General features: G+C 32.3%; 1 protein-coding gene and 1 long non-coding RNA gene across 2 annotated transcripts; both read right to left on the bottom strand.

Annotated features, from left to right (window-relative positions):
* Positions 1 to 6985: 6985 nt before the first annotated feature.
* LOC136216372 (uncharacterized) lies at positions 6986 to 11033 on the bottom strand. The gene is made up of 3 exons (XR_010683311.1): positions 10828 to 11033; positions 10402 to 10549; positions 6986 to 7044 (listed from the first exon to the last, which is right to left on the bottom strand). It is a non-coding gene; the product is annotated as an uncharacterized lncRNA (long non-coding RNA).
* A 1214-nt stretch (positions 11034 to 12247) lies between these two features.
* Positions 12248 to 14476, bottom strand: LOC136216356 (putative F-box/FBD/LRR-repeat protein At5g22670). The gene is made up of 3 exons (XM_066002982.1): positions 13454 to 14476; positions 13145 to 13310; positions 12248 to 13075 (listed from the first exon to the last, which is right to left on the bottom strand). The coding sequence occupies exons 1-3, from the start codon at positions 14405 to 14407 to the stop codon at positions 12414 to 12416; spliced, it is 1782 nt and encodes a 593-aa protein (XP_065859054.1). The 5' UTR covers positions 14408 to 14476; the 3' UTR covers positions 12248 to 12413.
* Positions 14477 to 18347: the final 3871 nt, after the last annotated feature.

Raw genomic sequence — 18347 nt, 5'->3', positions numbered from 1 at the left:
GTACCTTTTTTTCAAAATTAACTTTTTAGCAGAACTGGCACAAAAAGAGAGATGGGAACGTTATAAAGGGGTGAATTGTGATTGGTATTTTCTAGTTTAATGGCATTTTACATTCCATTTAGATCCTCAAACTGAAGCTTTAAAGTCAATTAGGACACTAAACTATCAAAAGCATCAATTAGGTCTATACAGAGAAATTTGTTGTCAACTCCAAAGATATCCCTTTGGCGTACCTAGATCCTAAATTCCCATAATTCATTGTTGCTTCTGTTTTTAACTAAATTCTGGGTTTTATTTGTTGCTTCTATAAGGTATTAAAATGATCTTAAAATTTGTAGGAAAGTATCAATTTAGCCTAACGTATAAAATAGTACTATTTCAGACTCAACCTTTGTAAATTGGTATTAATTTTGTTATGGGTAACAAGCTGTGGACTAAATTGGTACCATTTCACAAACGTTGATATATCAAGTTCTATTATCTAGAATTAAATTGTTACCGATTAAATTGGTTCTGTTTCATAAACGTTGAGAGTGAAATGATATTATTCTTTACATTGTGATAAATTGGCAAATTTAAGGATAAGGGCAAATTTATCTCTAAATTTTCAAGGAAAGTGCGGATTTATTACATGATACATTAATTAATTAATGTTTAAATATTTAATTGTTCAATGGATCCAAATTGAAAAAGTTATTGATTGATGTGACACTTCCTTAAAATTAGTATCCAATGATTAGAGTAATGATGAATTTGTAAAAGTAGAGATTGATTTATGGGAGACAAAACTAGTAACGATGAACTTGTCTTTTCTTAAAAATAGAGATTGATTTATGGAAGACAAACCTATGAGAATTAGGAAAGTTGATGGGGACATTAAGAAGGATTGGATAGAGTACAAAGTAATATTAGTTATTACTTATTAATTAAAATTAAGTGGATTTTTGCATAATGCATGCAGGAATGAAAAATGAATAATTTTATTTGTGAGGGGTCCAAATATATTTCCAGAATTACATACAAATGAAGAAAAGGAAAACACAACAGAAGAAAATTATATAAAAAAACATGAAAATCATTAAACCACACTTTTAAAGTCGGTTAAAAATCCCAGATTTTTCTACAACATTTAAATCTAATTATCGGGGTTAAAAATCCTAATAATCCTCCATCAAATCAAGCCAATTGCACACAGTGCTGCCTTTATCCCCCCTCCTCCATATCCTTATGTATATCAGCCCAATCATAACTATTCTGCTGCTTCTTTATCTTCACCTTTTTATTATTTAACTTCAGTTTTATTCATAGTCTTCTCCTTTTCTTTTGTACTCTAGAAATCTATGTTTATATTATATTGTGTCTTTCCTTGAATAATAAGGAAGCTGACTTACAAATTTAGATAAAGGAATAAATCAAATTTTTATTATAGACTTAAGGAATATACCAATTCGAATAATCAAACGGTAAAATCAATTTGAACATTGATGTGTTAAAAGAATTTCCTTGAGCAGCTAAATTATTGTGATGATAAGGAAAAAAAATACAGTCACGGTCAAATCTTGTTATTATCCTATAACTTCAAAATGGAAGTTGGTGTCAAATGGAGTAAAGTGCTTAAACAAATTTTTAACAAATTGGTGTTTATTACCATCCAGTTAAATCCAGATTCGAGCCAGAAGTCCCCATCAAGGGGTGGATCCGTTAACTTATCCAATTAACTGTTTTTTCCCTGCAAAAAATATTAAATGTTGTCCAAGACGAATGATCTCCTAACTCATATAGTTAAAAACTTGTCGCAACAGTGGGATTGTCTCTAATTATGTGTGATAGATGCATAAGGTGTTCTAACTTAATGAACAAAAAAATGAATGCATAAGACGTCCCCTAAGTGCACGAGGTCTCTTCACAGCTTGAACAAATGCAGCTATCTTTTTCTGTTTCTTCCAATACCCCAAACAAATGAGCAGCAAAACACAAAATCAGAATCTCAATAGCCCAACTGATTTACCCAGAAATGGTATTATGTTCCATTCAGACTTCAATATTATTATAGGTGCCTAAAGGACAAAACTCTTCATGTCCACATTGGAATCAACAATAAACCTAAAGGACAAAACTCTTCATGTCCACATTGGAATCAACAATAAAGCAAGATGTATACGTAAAATAAATTTTTTACTAACTAAAGCAACATTAAACATACATGGTATAACAGCAGGACTGAAAAAGATATATGATATTGCAGAAGCATCTCATGATAAAAACTAATTTTACCAAATCATAATAACAACTTCAGATGCATAAAACTAAAATTTAAACACCAAAATGATGGATGTCAATTCTTTTAACTTCCATTTTCAAGTTGGAAGGTGAATGACAAAATCCATTTTCTCCAAAACCAATTTAAATCCCTGTCTAATTGATCAAGGATCCTAAAGATGAGTAAAAGATGTTTTAATGGATTTTAAATGATGGATGTCAATAAAAGATTGAGAAATCAATGAAGGATCTTAAATTGCAGTGGTTTAAGTCTAAAAAAACTATTCCTTTGTCCGGTACGATACATGATAAACTAGGACAGATACAATATATACAAATATCGGAAAGTTATCCAGGATTGAGGAAGAAATTAAGGGTGACCCTTATAAGCTAAGATCAATTCAATCCAAATTGAACTTTGGACTTCAACTTCAGTCTTGAATCGGTAAATCTTGACAGATTAATCCAAAATCATCACTTTTAACAGACAATTTATAAATATAGGCCAATTTGACAAAAATTGCCAACTTGAAAGCTAAGTTGATATATAATGCATAAGATAACAGGCTAAATTTAGCCTGACTACCAACTTTAAGGTCAATTTTGACCCTTAATTCACCGTAAATATAAATGCAGCCTAAGGAGCTCTCCATAAAATTTATGTTTGATAGCTCTTAAATTTATCTCTTATTGACATATGGTATACAAGGAAAGATTTGATGAACTTTTCTCTAGACAAATCTACCAACAAGGAAACTGATACAATTAGCTTTTCTTAATAAAAGGTTATAATTCTATGTCAAGTCAAGTAAATGAAATTTGACAAAAATGTGCACAAGCTTCTACATACTTATCATTTAGAGAGACAATGACACATGACATGAGCAATTGCAATAATCAGCATGTGAGCAGACCAAATACGTTTTTACACTTATGGTAAAAAAACATGATGAAACAGCATATAGTTCGGTCTTACTACCAGATAACATCATTTCAGTAAGAGAGAACAACAGTGGCTGGAATTGATACTTTTGCATCATCACGACCACTTTCACCATAAAAGGAAAAAATGTCAACTACCTGATAACATCATCCATAATGGCAATGAATAGTGGAGTGGAACTTAAGGTAAAGCCTCATTAAAACTTATGGTTAACCCGCAGTCAGTTCCAACATTGACAAAATAATGCTCTGCAGGAGAACATATCGCAAAAGAGTTAAAGTTTATGAAACGAAAAGCTTCTGCCACAATTGAAGTAGTGATTGAGAACTGATTACCATAAATATGTATGGCCAATTACTCAAATCCAAAGATTTGCCATCATCAATCTCCATTTGGCCCTATAAAGGACAAAGTCAGCCAATGTACAGATATTGCTTCATATCATCTTCTGGTATGTTAAGAATTTCTACAACAGACTAAAAGCCGGGATGCATCCACCTCCAAAACGATACATATAAGATCAATACTCAAGAAACAGAGGAAAGAGGCATACTATGGTTCCCATTTGCTGGTAAAGAATGTGTAATTCTTCCAATCAACAATCTCACCTTCCCAGAAGGTCACTACCTACCAATTGCCATTGAGAGCATGTAAATGACATTAAGTAATAAATGGAAGACAATATTCTGCTTCACATAACATATTGTCTGATGGGGCGCATGCGAACTCTGACTACAAGTTAAGCATCTTTCAAATTAACTTCATAGATGGGGGTACATTTAGGCAATTCAACATTGCAATACCTTCAATATCCGACAATATGCAAGAGCATAGAAGTGGCAGTGCTAAAACCACAAGTTTTATACAACATTCTTACCACCAATTGTCATAGATAATATGTTATATTCAATTGGGGTGGAAGGCAGGCATTAACACCAATGATAACATTTTACTCATCACAATGTCATACTCAACCTCTAGCAATATGAAATTACTAACCAAATCAACTCATGGAAAAGAGCATTAAACCGAATATGCAGCATGAATCACTTCGAAGACAATAGACAAGTATGAAATGAAAACTAATTAATAAATTTATCCCCAACTTTCCATGAAACCTAGGATAGCCTCCCAAACCAAGGCCAACTAGAAAACAATAAAGAAGCAGTACAACATAGGTTGGAGAGAAATCCAGATGTAGAAGTAACTACAGCTGTAACCAGAAATCCCTTTATGATCAAGTACACAGCCAAAAAACAACATTAGATAGAAAACTACAATTGGATCATCTGCCAAAATTTCACATTAATGTCTTTCATTTTAATGTCTTTCATGTTCTTTTACATTTTGGTAAAAATGAAACAAAGAACCTTGAGTATATGGAATATGAATATGAGGAAGAGACCAAAAACAATGGTTTCTAATTCAAAAGCTCTACAAGTCGAAATAGGCAAACAACATTTGCATCTTCATTTCAATTAAGAGGCTAAATCTACAAATCTGATATTACAATATGATATTACAAATCTGACATCATTTAAAGACCAACCATATCTTATTCCTAATTTGATTCTTAACCATTCTCCAATCACTTCACTATATTCTGCAACACAATCACTGGGCAACAAATATAGCCTCTAGTTCCTTAATATTATCTCTGATTCACTAACGTAAAACAATCAATTTGTTCCAATTGAGAAATCAAGCCACAGACATTGTTAATCGATATGGTTAGGTTAGGGATGAAAAAACTCACCAAGTAAGAGATAAGCCGATCAAAGGTTTTCTCGTGAGGCTTCTTCTTCTTCAAGGTAAAAATTAGAAAATCGGTAATTTAAGAACAGACTTAATAAAATTGATTACAGAGTATGAATTTAGAGAAGAAGCATACAAAATTCCGATAGATAGCATCAGGTTTGGAGAGATGGGAAGATACAAAAATCAGCTTCTCTACCACATATTCTAAAAGCATCTGGAGAATAATGGATTGCAGATAAGTGGAAATCGAGATCGAAGTGAGGCGGAGCGACCTGATCTTTTGCCAGTTGCCAAATCTGGACTCTTCAAATTCACCAAAATTGAAGCGGAAGATGGAAATGAGATTTCTGCTTGGGAAGATGGAAGAAATTGAAGCGGCAAGGGAAAAGCTACTTTCCCAAAATTGAGCGGCAACCAAAAGGTGAAATGCAAAAAAATGGGCGGCAAGGCAAAAAGGGGAAAATGAGATTTTCAAGTGAATTTGGTTATTTTGTATATATAAGCTTTTGGTTATTTTGTAAAACGTTAAGTTTAAATTCGTATTATTTTGTAAACGTTAAGCTTATATTGGTGCTATTTTGTACGTGAGGCCTAAATTGATGCTATATTGTAAACGTTAAGCTTAAATTGATATTATGTTGTAAACATTGGTGCTATTTTGAACGTTGGGTCTAAATTGGTACTTCCCTAAAATTTTAGGCCTATTTTGGGATTTTATCCTTTTTTTAATAACAAAAAAATTAAGTAATAATAAAAATCAAATTAAGCAATAAAAGACATAGTTAGTTTATCTTTAAAAAGTATAATTTGTCTTTTTCTATTTGTCAATGATTGAGTTTGTCTTTTTATAATTACAATGCATTTATTACTAACTTTTAAGTAATGATAGTGAAGTGAAAGAGAGAGAAAAGGATGATGGGTGTATAATGATTAGTTGTCTTTTTAATGTAAAAGTCATGAATTAATTAGGTCAAATCAACCACTAAGATTAATAGTTGAAATCTATTAATTAGGTAAAAAAATTCAAACATAATTCATAAAAAAATTCAATAAAAATCATTAGTTTTATTTATGCATTATTTTTCATGAATTATTTTTTATCTAATTAATAGTTAGTTTTACTTCTTGATCTAATTAATCAATGGTTGAAATATAATAATAAGCTAATTTTTAGAGGATCCAAATTCACGCATGATACCGAAAAAAATATAAAATTACTCATAAAAAGACGTCTTCTGACATACAAAAATACCCCTAATGTTTACAGCTAGGAGCAATTTTACCTCTAACGTCTAAAATGGTGCAATTTTACTCTAAAGTTTGACAAGTTGAGTCAATTTCAAACATTATTGAAAAACACAAATATTTTGTTCTTTATTCTGCGTCAATTATATATCAGTTTGTTTTAAAAAAAGATTTCATATTTTTGGGATTTAATAAAAACATTGTAGGTTAACATTTATTAATTTAGCGAAATATTTTGAATTTTTTTTTATCCAACTCCTAAAGTAGATAGTATATTTTTTAATTTTTTTCCACATATAATAATGTGTTTATGATCTGTCACTAATGAATGATAAAATGACTCACATATGAAATTTAGATGACAAGATTCACGACCAATGAGACATTTTGATGAATTATTTCTAAAATTGATCCAACTTGACAACGCTAATGGTAAAATTACTCTTGACTGCCAACGTTATGGGTAAAATTGCACCATTTTAAACGTTAGGGGTAAAATTGATCCTAGATGTAAACGTTAGGGGTATTTTTGTACCTTATCCCAAAAATTTACAAAAAGAGGTATTTGCTTTGTGTAGTTTAAAAATTATATTATCGTGACATTAACGCGAAAAAAGAGCAATCTAGAACAACGAAAAAAACTGATTTTATAAAGTATCCTTTATATAAATTCTTGCTTTACAAATTATTATTATTATTATTTGACAAAAAAAAAAGTAATCAGAGATCTCAAACTTCACAAAATCTCATAATCCTTTAATTGAAACTTCATAAATTTCAGAATTATTCCTACAGCGGCAGACGATATGCAATGCTTTATGACACATGTGTCCAAATTCCTGCCATCCATGGACAACACAATTAATCATAATCATCAATAAAGTATATACCCAAACAAGTCTTTTCCCACAATTCATCACATGTGTCCAAATTCCTGCCATCCATGGGCCCCAACCCCGTTTGGCCAAATTCGGACATCTAGGGTCTCAAAAATGCGATTTACGGATTTTCACGCGGTTTTAACCTAATTTTCCATTCAATATTATTTATTTATTTTTCTTTGACCTAATTAATTTTTATTTTTACTTCTTGACCTAATTAATTAATTGTTCAAATGTAATAATAAGCTCTAAAAACCAAATTCACTTGATACGGAAAAAAGGGAAAAAACGTCTTAAAGAAAAAGCGAAAAGCGTCAAATTAGGGTTAGGGTCTCGGGACCCACTTTCATCGGAAACGGGCCAACGGTAAAAACCCACAGCCCAAAGGGCAATGGGCCCCACCCTTTTTTGGCCTGATTCCGCCGTCTAGGGCCTCAAAAGGCCGATTTAGTGATTTTCACGCTCGTATTTAATCTAATTTTGCATGGATTATTTTTTTAACCTAATTTTGCATGGATTTCGACCAATTAAATTTTACGTCTTGAACTAATTAATTAATTGTTGAAATATAATAATAAGCTCTAATATTTAGCATTGTCTTATTCACTTGAAACTGAAAAAACGTTTGAAAAAGCCGAAAAGTGACAAATTAGGGTTTCGGTTTTCTGGGATTCCATTTCCATCGAAAACGGACCATCGGTCAAAACCTACAAAAAAGTTGTGGGCCCACCCCCGTTTGGGCAAATTCGGGCGTCTAGGGTCTCAAAAATGCGATTTACGGATTTTCGTGCGGTTTTAACCTAATTTTGCATGCATTAATAAGCTCTAAAAACAAAATTCACTTGATACGGAAAAAAAGGGAAAAAAACGTCTTAAAGAAAAAGCAAAAAGCGTCAAATTAGGGTTAGGGACCCCACTTTCTCAAAGGGAATTTTAAAGAGTTTAAAAAAATACCAGATTTATGAAAAGTTAAAGTGCACTTATTTTATTTCTAACTGTAATCTGTATTTATAGTGTAATTTAAATATTGAAAATGGATGTGAATCCATGCTTTTTTTTTTTAGTATTAGCACATTAATCAACTACATGGACTAATGTTGGGCTCAGTTGAATTCAATTAATTATAATTGAGTTGAAATAAAAGAATCCTATATTAATTAGCAATCCTATATAGGTCTATAGTTTTTGGGAAGTATCAATTTAGGCTCCACATACAAAATAACACTAATATAGGTTTAACGTTTAGAAAAAGGTATCAATTTAGGTATCAACAACAGATTAGATACGTCATTTCTATTACTCCGTTAAGTTCTGCTAATTGTAAGTAGAGGGAGAAATCAAAACTTAACGGAGTAATAGGAATGGCGTGTCTGTTGTTGAGACCTAAATTGATACCCTTTTCTAAACGTTAAGCATATATTGGTGTTATTTTGTACGTGGAGCTTAAATTAATACTTTCCAAAAACCATATGTCTATTTTGGTACCTTATTCCTATTAAATATAAATTAATGGTATGATTTTGTGCACGTTATGTACAAGTTTAAAGTATAAATAAATTACTATACATAGGACAATCTCTGTCCCATTTCCTTTTCCAATTAAATCACAAATTATTTTAGATGATTAAAATCACCGCTTATATATTAGGTAACTCTTTATTGTAAGAATCTTTAATTTTTAACGTTTTTTAAGTCATCAGTAAATATAAAAAGTTCTGGAAATTGTGATTCGAAAAATAAAAAATAGTAGTTTCATACAAAATACGGTTCTAAACAACTTTAATTCTTGAACTCATTTATCTAGACCGTTTATAATTGATTCCGAATCGTTAAAAGGACGTGAAAATAACTAAATCGCATTTTCGATATCCTAAACGCCTGAATTAGGCCAAAAGAGGATGAGACCCACAATAAATTTAGGGGTTTTAACTGTTGACATGTTTCTAATCGAAATAAAGTTCTGAAACCCTAAAAACTATAAACCTTAATTTGACACGTGACACTTTTATTTGTCGGGCTTTATTTCAACTCAACTATAATTAATTTAATTGAGCCTAACCCACTCATTTCATGGATTTGATTGATGTGTTACTACTGAAAAAGATTTTCATATAGAGAACCTCACAATGATTAGACACTGAATTAGGGAAAGGACCTAAGAAATTAAAATATGAAATCAATGATTGATTGGTGGGATTAAATGTGTTTTAATTATAACTTTGGGGAACTGTGTCAATGTTGTCTGTTGTTGCAGGTTTTTCCAAAGTTAGCGGAAGTGGCACAAAAAAGGAGAGAGAAAAGTTCCGTAAAGGGATGAATTGGAATTGGTATTTTCATGCAATATTTTATTTTATTATTTGTGTAATTTAATTATATTTAATTGCCATCAAATGTTATTTTATTTTATTATTTAACTATACTAGGATAAAGATTAAGAGGGGATTATAGAAATCCCCTATTCTGATTAAGGTAATAACTAATTAAATATATGGGAAAATTACAAAAGTAGGTCAAATTGGAGGTTCCTTTACATATTTAACCCATTTACTCAACCTACTATATATTTAGACTGATTTTGTGTGACTTTCCCATAATACTCTCAATATTTACGCGCGTCTCGCCCCCTCCCGTTTGACTTCGCAGATTCGATATTATGCGAAGCATGCGAAGTTAAAGTTTGGTTTACTTGATGAATATTTAGTTCCCATATGCGAAGCTAAAGTTTGGTGTACTTGATGAAAAAGGGATCCACTTGAAATGATTGGTAATGATTGAGAAGATTACTAGCTAATGATTGAGAATTGTGGAGATGATGTGTGACTTAAAGTAGGGATGGTACTTTTGATAATAAATGAGGATTAAATTAAGAAGATGGTACTTAATATATTAATGTAATTTTTTTTAAATAAGAATAAATTTGATAAACGTTTCTTTTCGATATATGAAATGAATTTGCATGCTCTGAAAGCAAATTTATTAATTATTGCAAATCAATATTTAATTAATTAAATAATTAGGTGAAGAAGTCAAATTAATTAGGTCTAATGGGAATACAGACCCGTTGGCGCGTTTCCGATGGGAATACGGACCCGAAATCCTAACCCTAATTTGACACTAAAAGCGAGTTTATTAGTTATTGCATGTCGTTTAATTAATTAGGTGAATAAGTAAAATTAATTAGGTCAAAGAGAATAATTAATTTAATTAGGTCAATGAGTAAAATTAATAAGGTCAAAAGGTAAAATTAATTAGGTCAAAAAAGTAAAATAAAAAATAAAATAATAATTGATGGAAAGGGTTAACAGGAGTACTTACTTGAATGATTTCCCAGAATGTCCGAATTCCTTTATCATCGGAAGAATCATGCAGTTTGAGTATCAGGGGATTCATGCTCTATAGGTTTCAGTAACAACTGGCCTGTTCGCATATACTGCACTTCTCCGTCCTTAAACTTCTTGTCCTTCTGAAGAAAAAAAATATGAAGCTGAGCTGTGTAAATTTGAAATTGGCTCATTCAAAGACACTCAACAGATAAAAAAATATGGAACTAAAAATGCAAAAAAACAGTATCGATAGAGTAATAAGAATCATTTGAATCATTAGAACAATATATTCTTTTGTTGTTGATGATTCTTGAAATGCAAAAAGGTATAAAACTTGGGGAAAAAATAGGCAAATTTAATTGAAACTGAAACTTGAATCATAAAAAAGCTCAAGAAGTAGATAAAAATAAATCCTTACCGAAATGAGTGAACCAAAAGCTGCAAAAGATTTTGAGCATAGTTCTTAAAGGCGCAAGGTGCAATAAGTCGCTAAGAGGTCTTGGAACCTAGGCTCAAGGAGCAACGTAAGGCGCGGACCTGAGGAACACGAGACGTAGAAAAAAATATATATATATACTCTTTTACTAGTTAAAGAATAAACCAAAAAAACACCCTTGCTTATGACCAGACAAAAACAAAACCATAACGAATTGGGAACACATAACATTTTTAGGAGGTAACGTTTTCAGGAATGTCGTCCCTCATTGGTAGTAAATCTGTCACATAAGGATTCAGTAAGAAGATTTCAAACAGCTTCCTGAATTTTTACATTGAGCGTCTCGCAAACCTGGAAAATCATCATTGGATGCAAATTGAATCAAGAATAAACTCCATAACCTCATTCGAAAAGCCTTAAATCTACAGCTACAATACAACCAGGCTCCTTCTTCACCCCTCGATCCTTCATTAACTTTCGCGCTTTTGCCACATCATCCACCTGCTGCAGCATACATGTTTGACAACTGTTTATAGGTTCCGTCATGCTGTTGATTTAGCTCGAAAAGTTGTTCAGCAACTTGAACCACGAGATCAATGTTCCAATGTATTCTGCAGCCAGTGAGCAGAGCCTCCCAAATATGAGCACCAGGCTCACAAGGCATTTCTTCCATCACACAGCCTACCAAATAGGAGCACCAGGCTCACAAGGCATTTCTTCCATCATAGACTTTGCTTCTGAGAAATTTCCAGCTCTACATTACAAATCAATTAGACGGGCCTAACAATCTTCACCCAAAAGTTATCACATTCTATAACTTATAGTATTTTATTACATACACCAAACATGAACCACATCAGCTAAAATAGGACCCGTAAGCATTATATGAAATGCCATAAACTGACGCTGTATCAATGGCATGTAGGTGAGATTAAAATAATGAATTTGATGAAAGAAGATTAATGCAGGTATCGGGTCGCTGCTGCCGATCTCATATCAGTATTAATACGGTAACATTCTACAATATTTCAACCTCTGAGAAAAAAAAATCGGAAGCAGATTTGTGTAATCTAAGATTGGAAAAAAATAGTAATAAAAAAATTCAGAAATTGTAATAGATAACCTAAGCTGCTCGCGCTCTTTTGAGCCAAGTTTTGGTGTGCCCAAGCTTGGCTCGTTTATAAATCAATCGAGCTTTTATCGAACCGAACATTGAACCGCTCATGAGCGGTTCGGCTCATTTACAGGTAGCCAATTTTCTAAGGAACATAAACTCACAATCATTAAAGAAAGAAGCAAGAGATTTACTATCTCAAAAACTGTAACCAAAATAAAAGCAAGTAATCAAGTCTTGCACCAAATTAGTTCAACACATTGAATCATTCATTCATTTGCACCAAAATAGTATCAGATTGAATCATTCATTCATTTGCAGCTAAGCATCCACTAAACAACTTCAGGTGGATTAAGAAATGAGATTAAATTCTAATATTAGCTCTAGATAGTTATATTAAGAAATCAGGTGGATTTCTGATCCTGGCGAATGCAAAGATGTAATAAAATAATTCTCAAACAGTTATCTTCAACCTATTCAACTCGATTTCTAGCTCCTCAACATGGAGAATCTGCTTCCTGATCTCCTCAACTAAATCCGCAGAGTCATCAAGACTGATATCATCTGATTCTAAGACATACAAATCCAAATTAGCATGAAGTGAAGAAGGCAAGTTCGTCAATTTAAGAGATGTAGAACCCACGTTTCCCCTTATTTTCAAGCTCTCCAGATTCGGACATAAAATTTCTAGGAGAGGACAGTTCTTGCCAAATTCCCTTAGAAGAATTGTTTTCAAATGCTCAGAAGCAACAACAAGCGCCCCTTGAAAGCCACAATAACATAATTCTAAGCATTCAAGCAAAGGACTACCAGATAATATATGCTCAATCGCTTGATTACCCAACTCAGAATGATCTAACTGCAAACTCTTAAGAGATTCCCAATTTACTTTCACGTTCGGCATAAACTCACAAGCACACATCTTCAGCTTAACTAATGAAGGATTGTTGAAAAAAGAAGACCACAATTCGTACTTGTCCCATGATTCCAAATTAAAACCATCACAGTCTAAAATGAGCTCCTTTACATGTTTTTTGGCAGCGAAACGAATCCACAATGACAATCTAGAATACAGCTTACACAAAGGGATATCTTTGGAGTCGATAACAAGTTTCTCTGCAGTCAAGCAATCATAGAGAATTAGTATATTGTCAATCAAATTGATGAATTATCAGACAAACGTACCGTTTGAAATGAAATTTAGGATAGAGACGTCGGTCCATTTACACTCCCACCTATAATAAAAATTAGACTTAAAGGCCTCTTTTGTTGACGGTATAAAGGAGAGGATTCGCTGAGTCAGAGAATCTGGCAAACCTTCTATGCAATCTTTAGAATACAATGATAGAACCTTCAAAGTACAAAAAATGCTAATGAATAATTCAAATTTAAAATGCTATTATTTATCTATTAAAAGGAAATTAAACTTAAAACAACTTTCATTGAGACTGAATTTCTAATATTAAACATTAAAATATTTGCTCAAAAACTTACATTCATCAAGTAAGGCCCAATATCTAGCTTCTCAACATGATGAACCTGCATAATAGTCTGACTAACCAAATTTATGCAGTGTTGTACATTGTAGTCGTTTCGGTCGTAATCGTAGAAAAAATCAAAAGTAACATAAACTGAAGACCGCAAATTCATTAATTTAGGAGATGTAAGCCCTATTAGACCTGAAATTCTCAATCTCTCAACATTGGGACATGAGATTTCAATGTTATTAGAATTAAATGAATCCAAAAGAAGAATTTTCACACTTTTAGAAGCAATAACAACAGCATCAAACAAATTGCAGCGGTGTAATTCCAAGTATTCAAGCATAGGAGTACCGGATAAAACATTCTCAATCCCTCCCTTTTGCAGTGCACAATCATATAAACGCAAAATCTTGACAGATCCCCAATTTACATTTCCAATCGGCATAAGATCACAATAAAGTAACTTCAATTTAACTAATGAAGAATTGTTGAAAAGAAATTCTGGCAAGGGATACGGGGAGTTGATAGTGAGAAACACAATGAGTTCCTTTACATGCTTTTTCACAGCAAAACGTATCCACCGATCCTTGTTAGGAATTCTTTCAGAGTAACTTGTCATTTTGATGACGAATTTGTCGATATTGGAGCAATCATCATGGAGATTTAGGGTTTTATCGATGAAATTGGAAAATTGATCGATAGACATACCATTATAAATACACGTGTTATAGACGAATTTGAGAACTGATACACGAGTCCATCGATACTTCCACGATTTGGATAAAACCATAGTCTTCACTGAATCGGTTGTCGGCAGAAGGGAGAGGATGCGGTGAATCAGGACATCCGGTAAGGCACTAATGCGGTCTTCATTTTCTTCGCCCGATTTGATTCTATTAATTTCATTTTCTGAATCACACCTTCCTTCGGTTTCCACCATGGAAGCTCCGCCAGTTTCCGCCATAAACAAGCAATCAAAAGCTGAGACTAGAGTAGGGTTGTAAACGGGATATTTTGGAGCAGAGGTGGCAATTTCCTTTCACCGTATTATCCCGTATTTATATTGTAAGAAAACGGTATTTATATTTCCTTTCACTCCTATTTGGAGCAACCGTAAAAATGTTTCCCTGGATTCGTATCACGCCAAAGATCGGATCATCCCACTCCACGAATGTTGCAGCTTTTGTATTTTATGTGTTTCTTCAATTGCAGTCCATGTCAGCAATTTAGGGTATGTTTTACAATTGGACAAATTTAAAGGGTAAGTTGTTACAATTGAAGGTTGAAGGGGGCAATTGCAATATTTGACCAAGTTCAGGAGTTATTTATGTATTAAGCCATTATATATTTATTATTTCAACAAAATCTTTATCAGTCCCTGCATTCTCCAAATTTCTTTTTCTTAATATTTATTAGTTGAAAAATTAAGAAGTACTAATATTTAATGTTTAAATTAAATTTATATACTGTTACTTTATTATAAACAAAGTAAACTTTAAGTTGCTTTAATCACCATTAATTTAATACTAGAATAAATTTCAGTCACGATGGTTTCAATTAGTTTTAAGTCGGTAATTGTTTCATCCAACTACAATTCAATTGTGATGCACTATTAGTCACTGAACTTACATGATTGTCTCAAAATAGTCACTTAATTTCAATTTGTTTCAATCAAGTCACTCTTACGATTTCAGTGATTAAAAGACATAAAAATAATGACATGAGTGATATGTTAGTATGAGTCAACTCAGATCTCAGACCGAACCGATAAGTGACATCCAGATATGCGTCACCTAGGAGTCACATGTCCGTTATTTTTATGAAAACAAAACAAAACAAAACCGAGTTAACTCATGCTAACGTGTAAGCTATGTCATCATTCTGATGCCTTTTTAACCAGTGATCTAATTGAAAAAAAAAAAACTCAAGGGCTTTAAGACTAACCTTTACCATAAGCATGGGTGTAAATGGTTTCTCGATCCTAAATTTCATTTCCAACGTTATGTTTGTCGAATAATTCATCAATTTGATTGATAATATACTAATTCTATATTATTGCTTGACTATATCTTGATCTTGCAAGAATATTACATGATAACAGATTTTTCTGGTGCAATATTAATGAAACTGTGAAAATTCGTATTAAATTCTCAATGATAATTACTTGAGAATTAAATTGAAGTAATGTTCGTCATTAATTTTGTAAAATAGCTTAGTGGTTCCAATGGTTTTAATTGTTATTAACATGGATTCACTAAGATTAATTTTTCATTAAATGAATAAATTGTTGAATTCGTTGAGAGAAAAACGTTTTAGGACCTCAAAAAGCCGATTTAGTGATTTTCGCGCGCGCTTTTAACCTAATTTTGCATGGATTATTTTTTTTAACCTAATTTTGCATGGATTTCGACCAATTAAATTTTATTTTCTTGACCTAATTAATTAATCCTTGAAATGTAATAATAAGCTCTAATATTTAGCGGATCCAAATTCACTCGAAACGCCGAAAAACGTTCGAAAAAGCCGAAAAGCGGCAAATTAGGGTTAGGGATTCGGCGTTCCGGTGTTCCATTCCCATGGGAAACGGACCGACGGTCAAAACCCACAGAAAAGCTGTGGGCCCCGCCCCCGTTTGGCCAAATTCGGACGTCTAGGGTGTCAAAAACGCGATTTAGTGATTTTCGCGCGGTTTTAACCTAATTTTCAATGCATTATTATTTATTTATTTTTGTTTGATCAAATTAATGATTATTTTTACTTATCGACCTAATTAATTAACTGTTAAAATGTAATAATAATAGGCTCTAAACATTAGAGGATCAAAATTCACTTGATACGGAAAAGGGGGGAAAAAACGTCTTAAATAAAAAGCGAGAAGCGTCGAATTAGGTTTAGGGTCCCGGAACCCTAATTTCATCGGAAACGGGCCAATGGTAAAAACCCACGGCCCATAGGGCAGTGGGTCCCACCCTCTTTTGGCCTAATTCCTCCGTCTAGGGCCTCAAAAAGCCGATTTAGTTATTTTCGCGCGCCCTTTTAACCTAATTTTGCATGTATTATTTTTTAACCTAATTTTGCATGGATTTTGACCAATTAAATTTTATTTTCTTGACCTAATTAATTAATCCTTGAAATGTAATAATAAGCTCTAATATTTAGCGGATCCAAATTCACTCGAAACGCCGAAAAACGTTCGAAAAAGCCGAAAAGCGGCAAATTAGGGTTAGGGATTCGGCGTTCCGGTGTTCCATTCCCATGGAAAATGGACCGACGGTCAAAACCCACAAAAAAGCTTTGGGCCCCGCCCCCGTTTGGCCAAATTCGGACGTCTAGGGTGTCAAAAACGCGATTTAGTTATTTTCGCGCGGTTTTAACCTAATTTTCAATGCATTATTATTTATTTATTTTTGTTTGATCAAATTAATGATTATTTTTACTTATCGACCTAATTAATTAACTGTTAAAATGTAATAATAATAGGCTCTAAACATTAGAGGATCAAAATTCACTTGATACGGAAAAGGGGGGAAAAAACGTCATAAATAAAAAGCGAGAAGCGTCGAATTAGGTTTAGGGTCCCGGAACCCTAGTTTCATCGGAAACGGGCCAACGGTAAAAACCCACTGGGCCTCACCCTCGTTTGGCCTAATTCCTCCGTCTAGGGCCTCAAAAAGCAGATTTAGTTTTCTTTGACTTAATGAATGGATTTCAACCATTAGTTTTACTTTTTGACCTGATTAATGGTTGAAATGTAATAATAAGCTTGCTCTTAGAGGATCCAAATTCACTTGATACCGAAATTAAAACATTTAAAAAAAATCATCTGATCAAGCATTACGTTAAAAAAAACAACGCATGTGCAATTAGGGTTTAATTTTGAACCATTAATTTGAAATGTTTAAAGTTCAGGTTTTGAATATTTGGTTTGAGATCAAAACAGTAAAAAAATGACCTTTTTAGGAATATAAAAAAAAACGAAAAGTGTCAAATTCGAATTAGGATTTCGATGTCTCGGAATGTTAAATTTTTTATTGTTTCGGAAATTTTATTTTTTTTAATTTGGAACTTATTATAAAATTGTATGATTGGAATGTGCTTATAGTCAAAATCGAAATTAATAGGTATATATATGTATATATAGTTTTAACTTTTTAAAACTTTATCCCAACATAAAAGTAACATTCTTCAGACTTTGTTCTCCGTATGTTTATATTTTAATATTAATTAAGTATATACGGAAAAAGCTGATCCTAGCAGATTAAAAGCTGCTAAAGTAAATAAATGGCCTCAGGGACAACTTTATTTTTATATTCCTTTCTCACCAATTATGCAGTAGTAGATTTTTTCCCACTGGATCAAACATTAAATTTTAGGTATAATACACATTTGAATATCCAAACTGAAGCTTAAAAGTTAATTATGACCTTAAACTATCAAAATCATCAATCAGACTCTGAACTAAGTAAAAATCATTAATTAAATCCTTATTTTAAGCAAAAATTATCATTTGAGTCCTCTCGAAAATAATTAAGTTGAACAGTTTCAGACTTTCTTCCCTAAATTCAATTTAAACCAACACAGATATCATTATAGTCCATATCAAATAATCAGAGTTTCTATTTTAGGATAACATAAGGACTCAATTGATGATTTTTGCTTAACTCGAGAGCTTAATTGATGATTTTGATAGTTTAAGGTACTAATTAAGTTTGATGATTTAGTTTAAGAGTTAAAATGAGTATTGTGCCTAAATTTTATTTGGAATAATTTATTACATTTATTTAGATCTGTTTATTGCAATTTTCATCTATAAATGAAATCAATTTGTGCATAATTTAATTGAACCTAATCCACCCACTTCATGCATTTGATTAATGTGTTAATAATGAAAAAGATAGTCATAT

This window comes from Euphorbia lathyris, chromosome 1 (genome assembly GCF_963576675.1).
Source record: "Euphorbia lathyris chromosome 1, ddEupLath1.1, whole genome shotgun sequence".
NCBI classification, from domain to species: Eukaryota; Viridiplantae; Streptophyta; class Magnoliopsida; order Malpighiales; family Euphorbiaceae; genus Euphorbia; species Euphorbia lathyris.
Note: the sequence above shows the minus strand (reverse complement) of the source record. Positions and strands in the feature narration are given on the sequence as shown.

What these genes read in the sequence shown, in the direction of transcription:
- LOC136216356 (XM_066002982.1), bottom strand. Translation starts at nt 14,407, where the DNA reads ATGGCGGAAACTGGCGGAGCTTCCATGGTGGAAACCGAAGGAAGGTGT. An exon ending in TTGGGCCTTACTTGATGAAT is followed by an intron (nt 13,311 to 13,453) that starts GTAAGTTTTTGA and finishes TGTACTTTGAAG; the next exon opens with GTTCTATCATTGTATTCTAA. An exon ending in CCTAAATTTCATTTCAAACG is followed by an intron (nt 13,076 to 13,144) that starts GTACGTTTGTCT and finishes GCTTGACTGCAG; the next exon opens with AGAAACTTGTTATCGACTCC.